General features: G+C 38.6%; 2 protein-coding genes across 2 annotated transcripts; both read left to right on the top strand.

The window, feature by feature from the left end:
- Positions 1-5,605: 5,605 nt before the first annotated feature.
- Positions 5,606-9,761, top strand: LOC144655887 (tetratricopeptide repeat protein 28-like). Its single transcript, XM_078516061.1, has one exon. It carries the CDS (start codon positions 5,628-5,630, stop codon positions 8,121-8,123), a length of 2,496 nt encoding a protein of 831 aa, XP_078372187.1. The 5' UTR covers positions 5,606-5,627; the 3' UTR covers positions 8,124-9,761.
- Positions 9,762-10,011: 250 nt separating this feature from the next.
- Positions 10,012-23,576, top strand: LOC144658439 (tetratricopeptide repeat protein 28-like). Its single transcript, XM_078518839.1, has 2 exons — positions 10,012-10,125; positions 19,312-23,576. The coding sequence occupies exon 2, from the start codon at positions 19,328-19,330 to the stop codon at positions 21,848-21,850; it is 2,523 nt and encodes an 840-aa protein (XP_078374965.1). The 5' UTR covers positions 10,012-10,125; positions 19,312-19,327; the 3' UTR covers positions 21,851-23,576.
- The last annotated feature ends 77 nt before the right edge of the window (positions 23,577-23,653 follow it).

The raw sequence follows: 23,653 nt of genomic DNA, 5'->3' as shown, positions 1-23,653 counted from the left end.
AATAGCAGTGTGTTCACATTATACTGCATAAGCTGTTGCGCTGTTCCTGGAGTAATGTGAACATGGCAAGCATTTGAGCAAAATCCTTGTGCTTGCGCTTTTATTCTTCAGTGGGACAAGCGGCTCTGGGGACGAGAATGTTTGGTCTGCACAACATTGCTTAGCGGTCAGCGGACTAATCGAGGAAAACCAGTCGAAATCGAAAGGGTCGAGAGCCATTGAAAAACTCAAGCTTTTCAACGATTTTCACATACTGTCGATTGCATCTACCTGTGAACGCACGCGCTGAAAACATGTTTTCAAATGACGTCAAACGTCAGCGTTTCAGGTGTCAAACTGTGAAGTTTAGCCGACCGAAACGCGAACTTTTGCACTCAAAATACTCACCATAAACACTGAGTACGGGCGAAACTTTACACTAGAAATGATTCAAGTGAACCTGTGTATGCATATCGACACAGATCAGCATCAGTTTCTCAGAAGAAGTTTCTATATCTAATCTTTCCGCCATTTCGAAACCGGAATGTGTTGAATTTTCGGCGCGAAAGTTGCCGTTACGAACTGCTAAACTTCAAAGTTTGACACCTGAAACGCTGACGTTTGACATCATTTGAAAACATGTTTTCAGCGCGTGCGTTCACAGGTAGATGCAATCGACAGTATTACCTTGCGACATCTGAAAAGAATTCTGCTAGGATAACAAAAGTTTCTGCTATTTAAAGGTTTGTATGCGACAGTCTTGGCTCTTTTCTTTACAAATTTATTCTCATTGACTCGATGCAACATCGCAAGCCGGAAGTGAATATATATCTGAGAATTTTTAGCATTGCGCTCAAATTTTGAGCGCAATGCTTAAAAATCTCAGATATATACATGAATCGCTGATGAGAAACGAGAAAATATGTAAAAATATATGTATTTCTTTAGTATTTAATATAGCTAACGACTGTAATATAACTGACTCGTGAATTTGAATTTGCCACACCTCAAATTCCTTCTTTACTTCTAAAGTTGCAAAAAAATTCGTGAAACGATAAAATCCGACATAAATATAACCTTCATTGAGTGATTCGATTTATATTTATGGCAAAGAATTTTGTACTTAGTGAGAAACTGCATACATCCAAACGTTTGTTGTCGCAAACATTGATATTGCGTTGCATTTGTTTCTCTTCCAGTTGATTTTTCACTAGCCTTTCATTATTTTGTTAACGTAACTTGATCGCACGAAGTCACAACGGAGATAGCTAGGAGATAGTACGGCCGAAGACACATTTTGTTGTTTCGAAGATATTTGTTATTCGGTGGAGATATCTGTTTTTCGTTTCACACAAAGGAGTCAGGAATTACAACGTAAGTTTCGTCTTACTTTCTTTGTACTATTCATTTTGTTTGGTGTCCCTTTTCCTTCGAGTTTTTGCTGTTTCTTCGTGTAACGCACATTTCTATAATTTCAACTTATCACCGCATGCTTTGATGATTGTAATCGTGTAATAAATCTTAAGTTACAACGTTGGAGAGTGTGGTTTATCATTTGCGAACCCCGAGGACTCGATTCGTAACCGCGGCATTTTTATACGCTCTGTATAAACCCGAGTGGTATTTGTTTATCGTGTGAAATTTTTATGTTAATTTGGAAAAATGTGAACAATCGGCAGTGTAAATTGAATTTGGTGTTGACCCATCCAGATTGTTTTGCGAGATAAGTTACAAACTACATACAATTTTGAATGCAGTGACCGTTTTAAAAACTCTTGAACTATTTCATCTTTTAAATTTCATTTAAAATCAAAATTAATGGAGGAGTTTTTAACATAGATTAATTACGAGTAATTCATTTTATCCAAATTTTTATCATTGTAGTTTTTTATCATAGTAATGTTTACCATTTTAATTTTTATAATTGCCCCCGCAGGGTTTTGGCCCAGAGGCCAAAACCCGAGGAGGCATCATTGTAATCCGCGCGAATATATAGTATACACTGGGAAAAATCTCGATTTGATCAATTTTTGCCCGCAAATAGTCTCGGGAGTTGTAAAATGCCGACAAGCTGAAAGCCCGCAAGTAGGTATCGGGAGTTGTAAAATGCCGACATACGGTGATTGGTCAATGATGACGCAAGTAAACGATGATTGGGTGATGATGACAGCCCAAAGCATAAGCACGTGCACAGATGACAACAAGTAAACAAACGAAGCTTGTAAAGGTTGATTGCAGTTGGGCAGAATTTTGAAAAAGATAATTTGAGGTTTTATTCGAGGCCTATTCATTTCACAATGTCTAAAAGCCGTACGCAATGCAATTGTTGAAAAGACTTCGCGATAATTAACTAAGTAACTCGCAGAGAAGTAAAGCCGGCGACACACTTGGCGATTTTATTCGCCGATCGCTTGATCGGTCCACTTCCGGACGAAATTTTAACTTTACAAGATGATATGCGGCATCAAGAAAAGAATTTCAAAAGAGATCTCGAGATGCATTGTGATTATTTAAAACTCGCGGCAAGCGTTTGCTTTGACAGAGGTAAGAAATTCTTTCGACATCCTTTTCTTTCTTAAGATTGATTATTCTCATGTCATTCTTCATGCTCGGGCTCTCAGCCCATATATTTATAAAACAATTGGGCCGGCTCAAATGGTAATTTTAAAACGTTTTGCTGTTTCTGAAGTTTATCCTCGCTGAGATCAAGACTTTACCACAGTGAAGTGAGTTCGATTCGAGCCCGCAAAGCGGCCCATTCAAAGCGACGAAGTCGCGAAAACGAGCCACGCAAGTCACGATAGGTCGACCGTCCCGGCGTGTTAAATTAATAAAGACGACTGACTTTTTCTAAAGTCTAGCTTGAGTCTAGCTGAGATCCCGCACCACAGCAAAACATGACAAAATGATGTCAAGATGCTGTTGCGTTCTTGTAATTAAATGATTTACCGTATCATAATTAATAATCATCCAAAATAGAAAATTAATTTCCAATCAAATGTCTGAATTGTAGAAAATGATGAAGAGCAAAGAAAAACCAATAAACATCGTCGAAACTTCGGGGGCAACCTAGTGTCAGCTATTTCTAGTTTTAAAATTGTTATTTTTATTGTAATTTATTGTCACTGAAAAGCCCCGTAAGGGGAGTGTCAAATAAAATATATATATAAGCAGTTGTAGTTGCAGTCTTTTAAGACTTTTAACCCATTTTCACGAAGTTTTGTTAAGCCATTTCCGATATATTAATATTCTAACTTGGCTCCGAGGCTTGGGGGAATAAAACAAAAGAAATGATTTATTCATCAATCAACCTCGACGTGATGTCTATTGTTTCATTCCCCCAAGCCTCGGAGCCAAGTTAGAACTTAAATATATCGGAAATGGCCTATTTGTAATTTTAAAGCGATGAAGTGATCTTCTCAGATTTGTTTGCGATTCACCCCATTACAAAGACGCGTTAAAATAATTCAAGCCTTCAACAGAAGAATTTATAAACCACCGATTAATTTTCGCGCGCCCTCATTAGACAAAACGCATCAAGTGGTACAAAATCGGACGACGGGTATCAGCATGATCAGGCATTATTAAAAACTAGCAATGGTACTTGCAATTCCTGCGTTTTGATTCGTTAATAGGCAATGGTATATGAGCTCATATACCATGGACCACAAATATGGTAGCCCAAACGCTTCAACAAAAACAGCTGGGAGCTCAAATATTGCAATTCTTTGGGCGTTTTTAATAAAACAATTATTCCACTCGCGCCGTTTGTTGGATATGAGATGGTAGATAACTCGGCGCGAGGCGCCTCGTTGGCTATCTACCATCTCATATCCAACGCGCGCTCGTGGAATAATTGTTAAATATACCCCGTAGGATTTGATATCCGTCGCCCGATTTATCCTTAAAGTACAAAACAAAGGAACAAAGTCCCCTTTTTAGGTCTAACTTTTTAGCCAAATCAGTGTTACAAAAAACTACGTAAACCAATTAACTTGCATTCATTTCAACTACAGTGACCCGTGATTGTCCCCGCTGTAGTTTTTTTTTACCGGCGATAAAAACGCGTTGTAGAAATTATTCGGAGGTTTATAAAAAAATATAAAATAAATAAACCCTTTCTGGCTAGCTGGTGGTATATTAGTGATAAGTTTCATTCTTAACGTGAGGCGCAAGTTTCACACAAAGCAGTATGCAATGTCAAATGTAATCGCCATGGATGAAACACCGATCTGGCTAGATATGCCAAGTGCTACTACAGTGAACGAGGCTGGAGCATCGAGTGTAACTATAAGGTCAACTGGACATGAGAAAGACAGAGTAACTGTTTGCTTAGCAGCCAAGGCAAATGGACACAAACTTAAACCATTTATTGTTTTCAAAGGTGGAAAACGAGATGTGAAGAGAATGAACGAAGAAAGGCAATTAGTAGGAAAGTGTGTTATTCGCACCTCAGCCAATGGCTGGATGAACGAGAGCCTGACGGAAGAATGGATTCAGTACGTTGTCGGCCGCCTATCGTTTGCTCCGAGGCTTCTTGTATGGGACACATACAAATGCCACATGACAAATGGAGTCAAACAAGCCCTACGACAGGCAAACGTCGATGCAGCGTTGGTTCCTGGTGGATGCACGAAATATATCCAGGCTCCCGACGTGTCCTGGAACAAGCCATTTAAGAATCTGTGCCAAATAGCTTACGATGACTGGATGGCAGAAACCGAGCACGAATTTACTCCAGCGGGTCGCATTAAGGCACCTTCAAGGCGCAGCTGCGTTGAGAGAATATTAGCGGCCTGGGAAGGCCTCTCAAGTGACGTCATCAAGAAGAGGTTTGAAGTTTGTGCGATCTCGCTACCCATTAAGGGATCGGAAGATGAGAAAATCCACTGTTTTCAGGAAGAAGGCCCACTAAGTAATGGGAGGGAGGAGTTTACTGAAAGGGCCACGGCATTTTTCGATGCGCTAGGACAAGGTGCTCCCGCAGATGAAAACGACCCTTTCGCGGATCTAGTGCCAGACATTTTTGAAGAAGAACGTAATGAGATTGTTGTCTATGAAGATTAGCCGATTAGAACACAAACATTATTGCGAATGTTTAGATGATACAAACGTTAAGGACGTTGGTGACATTGCTGTTTATAAACTTTAAATGTTCTGTTCTGTTTGCACAAAACTGATTACAATATAGACGGGCCGTATGTAATGCCGTATGTATGAGAAAAACGGACATAATTTGAGGTCGGGTCCAAGGGTTACAACGTCCCGCCACGACAAACTGTTCATGGGTCTCGAAGAATTCGAATGTGAAAAAATAAATCAACTTAAAAATGATTGAAAATTTTCATAAATAAACGCCGGACCCCGATTAAACGCCGGCTTCAAATAAACGCCGGGTCTCAGAGGCCGAGTTTTAAATAAACGCCCCCGGCGTTTATTTGAGAAAATACGGTAATGCCCTTGGCTGAAGAATTGTCCGAACGGCTAAATGTTTATTTTTCGGACAATCTATCAGGCTCAGGCAATTATCCTCCAATATACCAGCCGCCAGAAGGGGTTAATTTACTAAATATTTTTAACACCTTTCTTTATATTGTTTACTTAGAATCGCCCACGTAATCATGATCCACTTTGGGTTCGGGTTAGCAATGATGATTCTTTCTATAGTGCCACATTTTTTGGTGAACACCGGCCGTTACCATGCAGCGATAGAATTTTTCAAAGAGTGGCTGACGCTGAACAAGTTCTTGGAAGACATAAATTTGCCAAGTCCAGTTGAGTTTACCGTGTATACCTACCATGCCCTTGCTACCACCTACTTTTTTATAGGAAACTACAGTGAGACAAAAGCGAATGCTAAACGTGCTTTAAAGATAAGCAAGAGCATCGTAGACAAAAAAGGAGAACGAAGGTCTTACTACCTTATTTTTTGTGCGTTTGAAGCCCTTTGCCGTTATGACAAAGCGATTAAATATCTCGATAAAGCACTTCAAGTAAGCAAGGAAACTGGAGATGTAAAATATGAAGGAGCAGTTTACTGCTATCTTGGACAAATAAATTATGACCTCGGTCAATATGAAAAAGCAAAGGAGTGCCAACTGATGACAATTAAAATTGCCAAGGAAATTGGAAATAAAGAGATGGAAACAATGGCCTTATTCTACCTCAGTAAAGTGTTAACTTACCTTGATAAGTTAGAGGAATCTCAGCAGATACGAGACGAAGCACTTAAACTTAGTGACGAAACTGGAGATGGTTCCGCAAGAGCGGCAATGCTATATCGGGAAGCTATCGCTTCTGGCGGGATTGGGAAGAAAGAAAACAAATCATTAGAATTGCTCCAAAAAACGCTTCAAATTTGTAAAGAAACAAATGACTGCGAAAGTGAAGGGATTTGTTGCGCCGCCATCGGTACCCACTTTGGTATTTTAGAGCAATATGACGAAGCAATCAAGTACTTTGAAAGAGCTCTTGAAATAAGCAATTCAATAGGAGACAGACAGGTTAAGGAAAACGCCTGCATTTGGCTCTCCGATATATACCTTGCTCTCGGCCAAAAAGACAAGGCAACTGAATACAAAGAGCAAGTTATGGAAATTATCAGGGAAGTGGGAGCCAGAAAGGTTCCGATGTCTTTTACGCTTACGCGCTTAGCTGCTAGTTGGTCTTCAGGAGGAGACATCCAAAAGGCATGCGACGTTTCTGCTGAAAGTGTCAAGTGCTTCGAAAGTGAACTTGAGCATTTGACGGATGAGTATAAACTCTCTGTCGGTGAGATGTTCTGCGGCTATTTTAGTTGTTACAAATGGCACAGTTATTTACTGATTGAACTCGGGAGGAACCTTGTTGCTTTATTAGCAGCAGAGCGAGGACGTGCCCGCGTATTGAGGGAATTGTTATCAAAGAATTATGCCATTGAAGAGAAGTTTGAGCCACTTAATGAGAATAGCCTCAGCAACTTGATTCACAGTTTGACGAAAGAGCAAACTTTAGTGTTCATTGCAATAACACTTGACAAAACATTTTTCTGGGTATTGACAAATGTAGACAGCAAAACAGAGATGTTTAATCCAAAGGAATCGTCGGCAGACGATATGTTTGATCTTCTGGAAGCAACATTGCAGATAACTTTCGGGTCCCTTACTACTGGTCGAGACATCGATTGTGAAGACCGTTCGTTATCAGCATTTTATTACTCGGAGTCTACATCTAACGAGGAAGAAGGCAGAGGAAGGGAAGGAAAACGTCTTATAGAATTGGACGACGAGGAAAATGGAGACAACGCAAGGAATACACCACACAAGCTTTACGACATGCTAATAGCTCCATTTGCCGATCGTATTGAGGGTCGAGAGGTTGTAATCGTCCCTGAAGGATCCATGTTTATGATTCCTTTTGCCTCACTGCAAGATGCTAATGGAAAATTCTTGTCTGAAAAATGCAGGATCCGAATCGCTCCTTCTTTAGCAACACTCAAGCTTATTCTTGACAGCCCAGCAGATTTTCACAGCCAGACTGGAGCGCTGATCGTAGGCGATCCAGACGTAAGTAGAGTGAGAGAATTGGGACAATTACCGGCGGCTAGACAGGAGGCAAAAGAAATTGCCGAACTCTTAAACGTTTCGCCACTGCTGGGCGAGCAGGCAACAAAGGAAGAAGTGCTACGAAGGATAAATAATGTCTGTCTGATTCACATCGCTGCCCATGGTGATGCGAAAAGAGGAGAGATCGCTTGTGCGCCAAACCCATCTTCTCCTCGAGTGCCAAGCAAAGAAGACTTCGTGCTGACCATGGAAGACATCTCAAAGGTTGGCATCCGAGCCAAGCTGGTTGTGCTCAGCTGTTGTCACAGTGGTCGCGGAAAGATCATGCAAGCAGAGGGAGTGGTGGGTATCGCACGTGCCTTCATTGCATCTGGAGCTCGTTCAGTCCTGGTTTCCCTGTGGCTCCTGAATGACGATTCCACCAAAGAGTTCATGATTCGTTTCTACGGGCATCTGGTGCGTGATAAACTGAGTGCAAGTGAAGCTCTTCACCAGTCCATGAAGTGGATGAGAGACTCCAAGAAGTACAGCGTGAGTGACTGGGCACCATTTGTTCTGATTGGAGATGACGTTACAGTGGATTTATTAGGAAGCTTGTAGGTTTTTTTAGTGTAAAGCTTAAGCAAAGAAACTGGCGCAGAACACGGAACAGTGTCGACTCAGAACGTTTCTCGTCTTACAAATCTCAGGGTATAGTTTTATACGTTCAACCCTTATTGTGAAAGTAATCTGAAAATTGAAAGTGAACTAACTCAAAAGAGACTACGTACATGCCGGTCGTTAATAAGTTTGTTTACGGCGCCCATCAGCGCAAGCGTAAGTGAAAACCCGCGTTAATAGAGTTAAAAAGAGAGGCGGATCTTTGTTTACAACATTTGTTTTATTTGCATGAGTGCTTCAGTTTGTGATCGATGTAGGGCATAGAAGAGCATGGCACGAGTAACTTTTCCTGGAAATTTAAATACTTTTTGTGACGCGTTGTTAATTTAACTTTTACAAAGGAAGCTAAAGGAGGTATTGGCTCATTAGCATGTCTGCCAGCCAGCAATTTTAAGGTTATTCTTCATATTATTATACTGCCTGACTACGTGTACGTTAGATCATTGTTTCGCAAACTAACTTTAGTAATTTGGGAGATTTTTTATCGATACCTTACGCGTGGTAACCTTGTCTGTGCGTTTTAAATTTCACTTTTGTAGCAGATTGGAACATTTCTCGTAACCTTTATCAATTTGCAATTTAGATGTTTTCTTGAGTTTAAGATTTTTATTCCTATTTTTTTGTCAGAAGTCCATAATTATGAACGTTCAGTATTAGAGTAGCTTTCAATTCCTGCGTTCAATGATTGAAGAAAAATACGAGAAAATAGAGGGATTCGCACAGTCTATCAGTGACAACAAATGTACTCACCACATTGAACCAATAAAAGCACGAAGCAAATACATGTGGAATACACGCAACCGGCGCCAAGAGCGAGAAATCACGCACGAGTACGTCGCGATTGGTTTTGTTTTTGCATCTGATTTGTCGAGTAGGCTAAGTGGCGCAAGTTATTTTTAAACCAATCGCAGATTGCCAGTTACAACAAAAACCAAACTGAAGCAATTTTAGATTTCTTTCCACACTCAACTAAAAACTTCTCTTTTTTAGAAAAGGTACACGGAACTATGTGCACCATTTCATCACAACAACTGCTTGTCTTGATGGCTTAATTTCTTGTTATGGATGGCCAGGAAATGTAATTTCACTTGACAAAGAAACACACATTATAAACGTTAAGATAAATAGTTTAAACCTAAAGTGATCAGCCTATTCTTCAGATTTACCCGTTAGCTCTTATTTTATGTCTGACCAATCAATTGTCTGGCCGTGACAGATTTATACAATGGATGGAACCCAGGTCTAATAGTCCTTTTCTGAGTTTACTTCTGTTTCAAAACGAGTCTACTTGCGAAACCATTCATATGAAAATGATGTCGCTGGGCTAGAAAGCGTTCAGTTACGTTTTTAATTTCCCATACATTTGTCTGTATTTTCTCTGCAGATTTACGTTCCAGTTCGGTGAGTTGACGCGGTTCGCGGGAAAAAAAATATAGACAAATGTATGGGAAATTAAAAACGGAACTGAATGCTTTCTAGCCCCGCTACATCCTTCAAACTTGGTGAATAAAAACTTTTGCCTAGTATCTTAACTTTACAATTCATAAGTTGTCCAGAATTCAATTTTTTAAAAGATATTTGCCGTGGAATTCCCATACAAATACTGTAATTTCTACCCGCTTTGCCTACTCGTCAAAATGGCGTCGAAAACTGTGATAAGGCGTATTTACTGTAATGTAATTCGCTGTCTCCTGTCGCTGTGCATAACCTGTGTGCTTCACTATATAACGAAAAGGCATTTGTTCGTGACGTGCACCATATCGCGTGACGTGTCGCAATACCAATAACCTATCAAAATATGGTGTCACGCCATTGTTCTGCCGCTAATTATATGATGTAGTTATTCGAAAATCATTGCTGATGGTCGTTCAAGTCTACATCGTTCCGTGCAGTTAACACTGGAATAAGTGCGGGGAATATACTCCAGAAAACATCTATTAAGGTTTGTGTTAATGTAGCCCAATTAGGTTAAGCAATCTATCTGTCTTTTTGTGTTTCGTTTGAGCCCTTTTGGGACGGCAGTGCTAAGTAGTGTGTAATCTGTAACCTGACGAACAGAAGTCTATTGTTTCTGTTGCTCTAACAGCACTGAAATATCAAGGAATCGCCTTCGACTTCTATTTGACACTTAGTATGCCAGCCAAGTTCCATCTTTTGGAATATTTTTAACCAATACTATACCTTATATTACACTCTTTCCGTTGTTCCGTGATATAAATATACTTCATACGCATCCCTTGTATCGAAAGTGAAATTGATAAGAAAACACATATTTATTGACAAAGCACTGCACGATTAACGAAACCCAGCCATAAATCATCGTGTTATATTAATAGCTTCGATAAAGAGAAGGTTAATACAAGTTTTTGTGTTGCACGTAAGCGCACGCAAATATTAACAATGTCAACTGCTCTGACGTCATAACGTGCGTCACGGAGCCAAATGAAAATAACACCGATGTGATTTTCGTTTAGGTCACTTTGATTTACCTTATTATAGGAAATTAACGTTTGTGTTAATTAAGGTATTTGAAATTAACGCGACTTAAATTAACGCGAATTGAAGGAAAAATTACTTTCCAATAAAGGAAATTAACGCGAAAGAGGGGGGGACATTTCAAAATGAAGGAAATTAACGCGACGAACACAAAGAAAAAAACTTGTTGAGACAACAAGAACACGTTTATTTCAACACTAGGCGTATAATCCTCGACGTAGGGGTTAGGCGAAGGAATCTGACCGCCTCGAACGTTCTTCGCTGTTTCAGTGATAACAGCAGATTTCCACCCTGATGAAATAATGTCTTTTCCTTGCAGTCAAGAACGTCTGGACTGTATCGAAAAATTGGGACCAAAATAATGGAAATTAAGGTCATGGAAATTAACGCTCCACTTAATTAACGGCGCGGAAATTAACGTTAACAAAAATTAACGCGACTTAAATTAACGCGAATTTTTGAAATTCGCGTTAATTTCATGAAGCGTTAATTTCCTATAACTAGTGGTAACCACAGGTCAGAAAGTGCGGGCCTCGACAAACTTTTGTTTTCGGATTCTAATCGTTCTTTGTGGAGGAAAAAAATTCTCAACTTCCCAGTGTTTGAACGATACATTTTCGGATCCTTTTGCATTAACCGTTCATGGTGGAAGATTACGGATTGATAATTGACAAATCACTGGACAAAAGTAACGCGTCACGGGAGGAATGCATGATTTAATCGAGCACGCGGTGCAATTAAGATGTGATTTTCCTCTGTCGGCGAACTCGCTATGTTGTCAGTGTTGTAAGGAATTTTTCGAGATTAAATAACTGTTGTTGGAATCATTCGTTTTGCTCTGGTTTATCTGTGATACAATCACAGCAAATTTTCTCAAAACCAACGCCTGAACAACGTCTGCAAAACGTAATGTTTCTTCCATGTGACAGAAGCCTCGATCTTATGTGACAAACTGTTGACATTGACACATTTTTCGCATTCTTATCGTCTTGATGAACAGATTTTCAACTTCCGGTGTTTCGACAAACTGTTGTGATTGGTCAAACTCTGTGAAAGACTCTACAATTGTTCATTACACATTGTCTGATCATTCTGCAATTATCCTTAATCTGCAATCAAAAGAATATACTCAGCGAGGCCCAGGTTTTTGGAAAATAAACAACTCTCTGCTGCACGATGAAAAATTCATACAGGAACTTTCTAACAAGATACCAGATTTCAAAACAAAGCACAATTATCTAGAGGATAAAGGTCTCTACTGGGACATGATAAAAATGGAAGTGAGAGGCTTTTGTGTCCAGTATGCAAAACGGAAAAATAGAGAACGCAGAAATGCTGAAAAAAACCTTCAAACTCAAATTGACCATTTGATGACCTTGCTGAAGACGGAGCGTTCAAAGGAAAACATTTTAAAATTTTATCGTCTTAGAGCTGAACTTAACGCTATTGCGGAATATCGAACTAAAGGCGCAATAATAAGAAGTAGAACACGCTGGCATGAACAAGGCGAAAAAAACACTAAATATTTCTTGAATTTAGAAAAAAGGCACCATTTTAAGACGCACATTTCCAAATTGAAAACAAACGATGATAGAGAAATTACTACTCCGAACGATATCCTAGAACAAGGAAAGATGTTCTATAAAAATCTATATACTGCAGCACCGTGCAACAATTCGAAGTACAATCTTTTCTTTGAGAATCCTAATCTTGCTAAGCTAGATGAAACTGGAAAAAATGAACTAGAGCACCCACTCAGTAACGAGGAATGCCTTCACATTTTAGAGCAGTGCGCCAAGGGCAAATGCCCTGGTAGCGATGGACTTTCAGTAGAGTTCTATCTACGCTTTTGGTCGATGCTGGGTGAAGAGTTGGTACAAAGTCTAAACTACGGATTCGAACATCAACATTTGAATATAACGCAAAAACAAGGAATTATCAAAGTAATACCAAAAAAACGTAAGGACAAACTATATCTTGAAAACTGGAGACCGCTGACACTACTTAATGTCGATTACAAAATTGCAACTAAAGCCATAGCTCATAGGATTTCAAACGTTCTTCCCAAAATAATCAACGATGATCAAACCGGATACGTTAAAGAGCGTTATATTGGTCAAAACATTAGGCTCATTATGGATATTATGAAAGTAACTGAATTAGAAAACATCCCTGGGCTGGCTATATTCATTGACTTTAAGAAAGCCTTCGACACGGTCGACTGGAATTTTCTTCACAAGACCCTACAAGCTTTTAACTTCGGTCCATGCATTCAAAAGTGGATAAAAACCTTTTACACGGATTGCTCCAGTTGCTTCATAAACAACGGATATGCGTCTGACTTTTTCATGCCTGAGAGAGGCGTTCGTCAAGGCTGTCCACTCTCGGGTATTTTATTTGTCCTATGCGCTGAAATCCTAGCCAATGCAATAAGAACTGATAAAACTATTCAAGGAATTAATATACACAACAAAGAATTTAAGCTTTCTCAATATGCCGATGACACAACTGCCTTTGTCTCTGACCTAAAATCTGCAAATAATTTGTTCCAATTATTGTCAAACTTCCAGGAATGTTCAGGCCTAGAGATTAATAAAAGCAAAACTGAAGGTATGTGGTTGGGCGCGAACAGAAACAATACAACAGAGCCCCTTGGAATAGCTTGGCCTTCCAACTCAATACTCGCATTAGGTATTCATTTTTCACATGATGATGAAGTTGCATATAAGAAAAACTTCGAACAAAAACTGAATTCAATGAAAAGCCTTCTCAACTTATGGTATCCTAGAAACCTCACTTTATATGGCCGTATAATGATTCTAAAATCTCTCGCAATCTCTAAACTTGTATATAATACATCAGTGCTCACCTTTCCTTCGAAATTTGTCAACATGGTAAATCAAGCAATTACCCAATTTGTGTGGAACAAGAAAGTTAAAATAAAACAAAAGACTATGATCGGCCCGAGAGAAAAAGGTGGACTAGATATGCCTGATTTTGAAATAATCAACGATGCACTTAAAGTTTCCTGGATAAAAAGACTCAACGACAGTAATGAGACTTCAAGTTGGAGCTACATACCATTAAGCTACCTAAGGGATGTCGGAGGCTTGTTTCTACTTCAATGTAATTTTGACTTAAAAGCACTTAAAATTGAAATACCACTTGCTTTTTACTCGGAAGCTCTCTACGCTTGGGAAAAAATAAATTATTTTTCTCCTAACACCAAAGAACAAGTTTTGAATGAAATTATTTGGAACAATCGCTTCATTAAAGTTGGTGGTGTTTCTGTTTATTACAAAAAATGGCATGAAGCCGGAGTCATTAAAATCAAAGACATTTTCCAAAACAATGCTTTTCTATCTTTTCCTGAGTTCTGCTCTAGATTTAAAATCAAAGCTAACTTTCTTACGTATCATGGATTATGCCACTCAATCCCTAGACAATGGGTTAATATCCTAAAAGGAAATATCCAGGCGCCTTTGGATGGTAAAGATAACAATAGAATACCTTTGAATAAGCTCTCTTGCAAATCGGCTACACGATTCTTTGTCAAAAAAAAGTTTGTAACACCTACTGCCGAAAAAAGGATGGTAAAAGCAAATTTGAATGAAAAAACAATACAACTCATATAAAGCCTTCCTTTCAAAGTTACTAAGGACACCAGACTTGCCATCTTTCAATTTAAAATTATACATCACATTCTGCCAACAAACTCAACACTTTTTAGAGACGCACTTAAAGAAACCGATAAATGTCACCTATGCTCTGAAAGACAAACACTAGCTCATCTTTTCGCTTCCTGTTCAAAAGTTAAGAGCTTTTGGTCTCATTTTACTAATTGGTGGAATTTCAAAAACTCCGAGCCAATAACTCTTGATGAAAACATGATCATTTACGGTGTTGCCAATGACTTCTCTCGTCGACTTGGTTTAAACCTCTGCTTGATTATCGCAAAACATTACATTTACACTGCCTCCAGAAAAGAAGAAGAGTACTACTGGGAAGCTTTCATGGCCGTTCTTGAAAGTAAAATTCAGATAGAGATGCATAAATCTAAGAAACAGATACAGTTGTAATCCGTAACAACAACTATAGAAATAAGTATATATAGAAATAAACATATATAGAAATAATAGATATAATAACAACAACAAAAGTAGGCACCCAGGTTTCCTGTTCTCTGTAATATATTCTTTTTTATTTAGTTTTTTGCATGCCCTTTGTGTAACGTAAATTATTCTCTGTAGTAAGCTATGTATTGTAGTGTATTGTAATTGTAAGTAAGCTATGTATTGTAATGTATTGTAAGTCAGTGTTAATCAATAAACTGCTTTATCTAAAAAAAAAAAAAAAAAAAAAAAAAACTGTTGTGATTGACACATTTTTCGCATTCTGATCGTTCTTGGTGGAAGAACAAAATTTTCAACTTCCGCTTTGCAGCTAGTCTTTTATAAACGTGGCGCGCACGCGTCATACGCAATCCGCTGGTCACTGTCAAGATAAGGGTTACGGGCCTCTCTTGGGCCCGCAATAAGGTATATAATTATTCACAGGACGAAATAACGGATTTAATTGCTTTTAAAGGTAGATTAAAGTTGTACATTTGAAGTATTTAAACCACATTTAATTTCATTAGGAAAGACTTTAAATGTACCTTTAATGAACTTTTATTTATGAAATAAAGGTATACTAATGAACCATTTCATACAAATTGCATTTTAAGATAAAAGCTAACTCAAAGAATCATTTCATAGGCTTTAAAAGGCTCTCATAAATGGCCAATAAAGATACAATTAGTTTACCTTTAACTTTTTGGTAAGGTCTCCAAAAACCATCTTTAGTTTACCTTTAATTCTCATTAAAATGTACAACAAAAGCTTCACAGTCATCTTTAATGTGTGTTTAATTCTCATTAATGTCCAACAAAAGTTTCACATCCATCTTTTAATTGTGTTTTATTCTCATTAATGTCCAACAAAAGTTTCATAGTCATCTTTAATGTGTGTTTTATTCCCATTAAAGTCCAACAAAAGTTTCACAATCACCTTTAATTAGCCTTGCTTCACCTTTTGATGCATTCTAAATGATACAAATTGCTAAAAAAAAGGGTGGGGCCGGGGGGGGGGGAGCACCAGAAGCATGCTGTGGACAAACATATACAGTGAAACCAATATTTTTTTTATTTGTTTATTTCTTTATTTTGTCTTACTTCCCTACATAAATTACAAATAGTCACATAAAGTGTTTTAAACAGTCGTTTATAAATACGTACAATAAAAATGAATACAGTAAAATTTTTTGCTGTCAGATGAGACTGGCTAATTTTTTTTTTATTAAATTAAATAGCGGATTTATTTGATTAAGCGCCCAACCTCAAATTAGCGCCCACCTTGAATAAGAACCCACTCCCAAGGTCTGAAAATTTAATAAGCGGCCAGGGCGCTTAATCGAATAAATACAGTATTTTATGTAAAGTCTGTGTCCGGGCCATGAGGCCCATTCAGCCAGAGCTTATCCCGGTTTCCGTAGCATTAAGCGACTAGGAGTATTGCTACTCCCCCCTGGATGGGATGCTAGTCCATCGCAGGGTTACCCCCCAGCAGTAAATTCGCCGGTACCCATTTATACACCGGGTGGAGAGAGGCACTGTGAGAGCAAAGTGTATTGCCAAAGAACACAACGTAGCGCCCCACCCAGGCTGTTCGACTCGGTGTCGAGTGCGCTAACCATTAGGCCACCGCACCTCCCACATAGTAGTTATAAATATTTTTTGAATGTCTTGGGACAAGTCTCAAATAAATTATTCAATCACTGGATCTGCGAAGCCAGCTGTGAAGCATTCAGGCCTGATTCCATTAGTGGAAGCAGGCCTGTGTTTACACACCCTTATATATAGTGCACAGAAGCAATATACTCTTAAACTATTGGTGGTTAGAATGATGGGGTAGTCAAATTCTAAATACCGGTAGATGCAGAACCCTTCCTTAGTACCACCAAAAACTGATTGTTTACTTATTTTTTCTTAATTTTTTAGTTTGTTGATCCTGGTTCAAATAAGCAACATAACAACAACAATTTGGCAAGGCCACTGAGCAAACTATCTAATCCATTGACTGTTTTATGTACATTTTGTAAAATGCAATGTGCATGGCACAGTTTATGATATAAAACAAACATAATGACATCACTTCATAATATAACAATAAATTAAGTGTGGTTTTCCTAATCACCCTGTGAAACAACACTAAATGATGGACACAATGAAACACAAAATTCAATGTTTCAATTGTTGATTCACAATAGTCAACAAAATAATGGAATCAGTGTCTTATGATGATGCCTTACTTCTATTTCATGAAATCTGAGTTGAATTACTCTATCCATGTGTTCAGTACTGAGGCCAACAGTTCTGGCACAGCATACTCACAGAAAAAGATGCAATTACTGGTATGTTTCTAGGCACAATGCCTCAAAAATTAAAATTTCTGCAGCCCTTCCCTTTTCATGATTGGCACCTCATTTTCAGTCAGCTTTTAAGAGCAGCTCTTTGTCTTGTTAGTTCCTAAAAAAACAATAATATAAGATATTACTTACATTAGCAGTTGTAAAGGTCTAAAAGAAGCTGCAGTAAATATCTGTTCAAAAGCATAAAGATCTCACACTCATAATAGTTGAAACTCCAAATCCCCTTATGAATACAATGTAGTCACTCGCAATAGTACAGAAGCTTAAAAAGCTCTGAGAATAAATTCACCCCTTGCAAACTGACAAATCTCATGCTCATAATGGTAAAAAATTCAAACCCTATCTCGGGCTAACACAATTGCCTATATAACATAAACATGTAGGACAGAACCTCCCCTCCTCAGGGAAAATTCACATTGACTGATGTAGGTTATATTTCACTCTACTTTGAGTAAATGTCACCTGAAATTATTTTTTATGTGCCTCAAAAGCATAAAGATCTTGCATTCATAACTGTTAAAAATCCAAACCTTAATTATCTTGGGCCAACACAATTGCCTACATGTATATAACATAAACATGTACATGTAGGAGAAAACCTTTCTCAGTCTCATCAGGAAAATTCACATTGACTGACATATTATATTTTACTCTACTTTGAATTTTTAATTTATGTGCCTCAGGTTTACTCTTAGAAGCAATCAGTGATCTTTATGAATGCGGTCACTCACAATAGTACAGAAGCATAAAGATCTGACAATAAAGTCGCCACTCGCAACTGTACAAAAGCATAAAGATCTTACATTCATAACTGTTAAAAATCAAAAATCCTTTCTTAGGGCAACACAATTTCCTATATAACATACATGTAAAAATGTAGGAAAGAACCTTTCTCAGTCTCATCAGGAAAATTCACATTGACTGACATATTATATTTTACTCTACTTTGAGAAAATGTCATCAAATTTTTATTTAATTTTTATGTGCCTCAGGTTTACTCTTAGAAGCAATCAATGATCTGTTTGAATGCGGTCACTCGCAATGTAGTACAGAAGCATTAAGATCTGACAATAAAGTCGCCACTCGCAACTGTACACAAGCATTAAGATTTCACATTCATAACTGATAAAAATTCAAATCCTATCTTGGGCCAACACAATTGCCTATATAACATAAGCATGTAAGAGGGAACCTCTCTCAGTCTCATCAGGAAAATTCACATTGACTGACATATTTTACTCTACTTTGAGAAAATGTCACCTAAATTTTTTTTTTTGTGATTCTGAGGTTTACTCTTAGAAGCAATCAATGATCTCTATGAATGCAGTCACTCACAATAGAACAAAAGCATTAAGATATGACAAAAAAGTTGCCACTCGCAACTGTACAAAAGCCTAAAGATCTCACATTCTTGACTGTTAAAAATCCAGACCCAGTTATCTCAGGCCAACACAATTGCCTATTTTAAGCATAAAGCCTATTTTAAGCATAAAGATCTGACAATAAAGTCGCCACTCGCAACTGTACAAAAGCATAAAGATCTTACATTCATAACTGTTAAAAATCAAAAATCCTTTCTTAGGGCAACACAATTGCCTATATAACATACATGTAAAAATGTAGGAAAGAACCTTTCTCAGTCTCATCAGGAAAATTCACATTGACTGACATATTATATTTTACTCTACTTTGAGAAAATGTCATCTAATTTTTATTTTATTTTATGTGCCTCAGGTTTACTCTTAGAAGCAATCAATGATCTGTATGAATGCGGTCACTCGCAATGTAGTACAGAAGCATTAAGATCTGACAATAAAGTCGCCACTCGCAACTGTACACAAGCATTAAGATTTCACATTCATAACTGATAAAAATTCAAATCCTATCTTGGGCCAACACAATTGCCTATATAACATAAGCATGTAAGAGGGAACCTCTCTCAAACTAAACGCCGGGTCTCAGAGGCCGAGTTTTAAATAAACGCCCCCGGCGTTTATTTGAGAAAATACGGTAATGCCCTTGGCTGAAGAATTGTCCGAACGGCTAAATGTTTATTTTTCGGACAATCTATCAGGCTCAGGCAATTATCCTCCAATATACCAGCCGCCAGAAGGGGTTAATTTACTAAATATTTTTAACACCTTTCTTTATATTGTTTACTTAGAATCGCCCACGTAATCATGATCCACTTTGGGTTCGGGTTAGCAATGATGATTCTTTCTATAGTGCCACATTTTTTGGTGAACACCGGCCGTTACCATGCAGCGATAGAATTTTTCAAAGAGTGGCTGACGCTGAACAAGTTCTTGGAAGACATAAATTTGCCAAGTCCAGTTGAGTTTACCGTGTATACCTACCATGCCCTTGCTACCACCTACTTTTTTATAGGAAACTACAGTGAGACAAAAGCGAATGCTAAACGTGCTTTAAAGATAAGCAAGAGCATCGTAGACAAAAAAGGAGAACGAAGGTCTTACTACCTTATTTTTTGTGCGTTTGAAGCCCTTTGCCGTTATGACAAAGCGATTAAATATCTCGATAAAGCACTTCAAGTAAGCAAGGAAACTGGAGATGTAAAATATGAAGGAGCAGTTTACTGCTATCTTGGACAAATAAATCATGACCTCGGTCAATATGAAAAAGCAAAGGAGTGCCAACTGATGACAATTAAAATTGCCAAGGAAATTGGAAATAAAGAGATGGAAACAATGGCCTTATTCTACCTCAGTAAAGTGTTAACTTACCTTGATAAGTTAGAGGAATCTCAGCAGATACGAGACGAAGCACTTAAACTTAGTGACGAAACTGGAGATGGTTCCGCAAGAGCGGCAATGCTATATCGGGAAGCTATCGCTTCTGGCGGGATTGGGAAGAAAGAAAACAAATCATTAGAATTGCTCCAAAAAACGCTTCAAATTTGTAAAGAAACAAATGACTGCGAAAGTGAAGGGATTTGTTGCGCCGCCATCGGTACCCACTTTGGTATTTTAGAGCAATATGACGAAGCAATCAAGTACTTTGAAAGAGCTCTTGAAATAAGCAATTCAATAGGAGACAGACAGGTTAAGGAAAACGCCTGCATTTGGCTCTCCGATATATACCTTGCTCTCGGCCAAAAAGACAAGGCAACTGAATACAAAGAGCAAGTTATGGAAATTATCAGGGAAGTGGGAGCCAGAAAGGTTCCGATGTCTTTTACGCTTACGCGCTTAGCTGCTAGTTGGTCTTCAGGAGGAGACATCCAAAAGGCATGCGACGTTTCTGCTGAAAGTGTCAAGTGCTTCGAAAGTGAACTTGAGCATTTGACGGATGAGTATAAACTCTCTGTCGGTGAGATGTTCTGCGGCTATTTTAGTTGTTACAAATGGCACAGTTATTTACTGATTGAACTCGGGAGGAACCTTGTTGCTTTATTAGCAGCAGAGCGAGGACGTGCCCGCGTATTGAGGGAATTGTTATCAAAGAATTATGCCATTGAAGAGAAGTTTGAGCCACTTAATGAGAATAGCCTCAGCAACTTGATTCACAGTTTGACGAAAGAGCAAACTTTAGTGTTCATTGCAATAACACTTGACAAAACATTTTTCTGGGTATTGACAAATGTAGACAGCAAAACAGAGATGTTTAATCCAAAGGAATCGTCGGCAGACGATATGTTTGATCTTCTGGAAGCAACATTGCAGATAACTTTCGGGTCCCTTACTACTGGTCGAGACATCGATTGTGAAGACCGTTCGTTATCAGCATTTTATTACTCGGAGTCTACATCTAACGAGGAAGAAGGCAGAGGAAGGGAAGGAAAACGTCTTATAGAATTGGACGACGAGGAAAATGGAGACAACGCAAGGAATACACCACACAAGCTTTACGACATGCTAATAGCTCCATTTGCCGATCGTATTGAGGGTCGAGAGGTTGTAATCGTCCCTGAAGGATCCATGTTTATGATTCCTTTTGCCTCACTGCAAGATGCTAATGGAAAATTCTTGTCTGAAAAATGCAGGATCCGAATCGCTCCTTCTTTAGCAACACTCAAGCTTATTCTTGACAGCCCAGCAGATTTTCACAGCCAGACTGGAGCGCTGATCGTAGGCGATCCAGACGTAAGTAGAGTGAGAGAATTGGGACAATTACCGGCGGCTAGACAGGAGGCAAAAGAAATTGCCGAACTCTTAAACGTTTCGCCACTGCTGGGCGAGCAGGCAACAAAGGAAGAAGTGCTACGAAGGATAAATAATGTCTGTCTGATTCACATCGCTGCCCATGGTGATGCGAAAAGAGGAGAGATCGCTTGTGCGCCAAACCCATCTTCTCCTCGAGTGCCAAGCAAAGAAGACTTCGTGCTGACCATGGAAGACATCTCAAAGGTTGGCATCCGAGCCAAGCTGGTTGTGCTCAGCTGTTGTCACAGTGGTCGCGGAAAGATCATGCAAGCAGAGGGAGTGGTGGGTATCGCACGTGCCTTCATTGCATCTGGAGCTCGTTCAGTCCTGGTTTCCCTGTGGCTCCTGAATGACGATTCCACCAAAGAGTTCATGATTCGTTTCTACGGGCATCTGGTGCGTGATAAACTGAGTGCAAGTGAAGCTCTTCACCAGTCCATGAAGTGGATGAGAGACTCCAAGAAGTACAGCGTGAGTGACTGGGCACCATTTGTTCTGATTGGAGATGACGTTACAGTGGATTTATTAGGAAGCTTGTAGGTTTTTTTAGTGTAAAGCTTAAGCAAAGAAACTGGCGCAGAACACGGAACAGTGTCGACTCAGAACGTTTCTCGTCTTACAAATCTCAGGGTATAGTTTTATACGTTCAACCCTTATTGTGAAAGTAATCTGAAAATTGAAAGTGAACTAACTCAAAAGAGACTACGTACATGCCGGTCGTTAATAAGTTTGTTTACGGCGCCCATCAGCGCAAGCGTAAGTGAAAACCCGCGTTAATAGAGTTAAAAAGAGAGGCGGATCTTTGTTTACAACATTTGTTTTATTTGCATGAGTGCTTCAGTTTGTGATCGATGTAGGGCATAGAAGAGCATGGCACGAGTAACTTTTCCTGGAAATTTAAATACTTTTTGTGACGCGTTGTTAATTTAACTTTTACAAAGGAAGCTAAAGGAGGTATTGGCTCATTAGCATGTCTGCCAGCCAGCAATTTTAAGGTTATTCTTCATATTATTATACTGCCTGACTACGTGTACGTTAGATCATTGTTTCGCAAACTAACTTTAGTAATTTGGGAGATTTTTTATCGATACCTTACGCGTGGTAACCTTGTCTGTGCGTTTTAAATTTCACTTTTGTAGCAGATTGGAACATTTCTCGTAACCTTTATCAATTTGCAATTTAGATGTTTTCTTGAGTTTAAGATTTTTATTCCTATTTTTTTGTCAGAAGTCCATAATTATGAACGTTCAGTATTAGAGTAGCTTTCAATTCCTGCGTTCAATGATTGAAGAAAAATACGAGAAAATAGAGGGATTCGCACAGTCTATCAGTGACAACAAATGTACTCACCACATTGAACCAATAAAAGCACGAAGCAAATACATGTGGAATACACGCAACCGGCGCCAAGAGCGAGAAATCACGCACGAGTACGTCGCGATTGGTTTTGTTTTTGCATCTGATTTGTCGAGTAGGCTAAGTGGCGCAAGTTATTTTTAAACCAATCGCAGATTGCCAGTTACAACAAAAACCAAACTGAAGCAATTTTAGATTTCTTTCCACACTCAACTAAAAACTTCTCTTTTTTAGAAAAGGTACACGGAACTATGTGCACCATTTCATCACAACAACTGCTTGTCTTGATGGCTTAATTTCTTGTTATGGATGGCCAGGAAATGTAATTTCACTTGACAAAGAAACACACATTATAAACGTTAAGATAAATAGTTTAAACCTAAAGTGATCAGCCTATTCTTCAGATTTACCCGTTAGCTCTTATTTTATGTCTGACCAATCAATTGTCTGGCCGTGACAGATTTATACAATGGATGGAACCCAGGTCTAATAGTCCTTTTCTGAGTTTACTTCTGTTTCAAAACGAGTCTACTTGCGAAACCATTCATATGAAAATGATGTCGCTGGGCTAGAAAGCGTTCAGTTACGTTTTTAATTTCCCATACATTTGTCTGTATTTTCTCTGCAGATTTACGTTCCAGTTCGGTGAGTTGACGCGGTTCGCGGGAAAAAAAATATAGACAAATGTATGGGAAATTAAAAACGGAACTGAATGCTTTCTAGCCCCGCTACATCCTTCAAACTTGGTGAATAAAAACTTTTGCCTAGTATCTTAACTTTACAATTCATAAGTTGTCCAGAATTCAATTTTTTAAAAGATATTTGCCGTGGAATTCCCATACAAATACTGTAATTTCTACCCGCTTTGCCTAGCTACTCGTCAAAATGGCGTCGAAAACTGTGATAAGGCGTATTTACTGTAATGTAATTCGCTGTCTCCTGTCGCTGTGCATAACCTGTGTGCTTCACTATATAACGAAAAGGCAT

Source organism: Oculina patagonica, chromosome 6 (genome assembly GCF_052425735.1).
Source record: "Oculina patagonica isolate OP01 chromosome 6, crgOcupat, whole genome shotgun sequence".
Taxonomy (NCBI): Eukaryota; Metazoa; Cnidaria; class Anthozoa; order Scleractinia; family Oculinidae; genus Oculina; species Oculina patagonica.
Note: the sequence above shows the minus strand (reverse complement) of the source record. Positions and strands in the feature narration are given on the sequence as shown.

Coding starts and splice junctions, on each gene's coding strand:
- LOC144655887 (XM_078516061.1), top strand. CDS start 5,628: ATGATGATTCTTTCTATAGTGCCACATTTTTTGGTGAACACCGGCCGT.
- LOC144658439 (XM_078518839.1), top strand. CDS start 19,328: ATGATCCACTTTGGGTTCGGGTTAGCAATGATGATTCTTTCTATAGTG.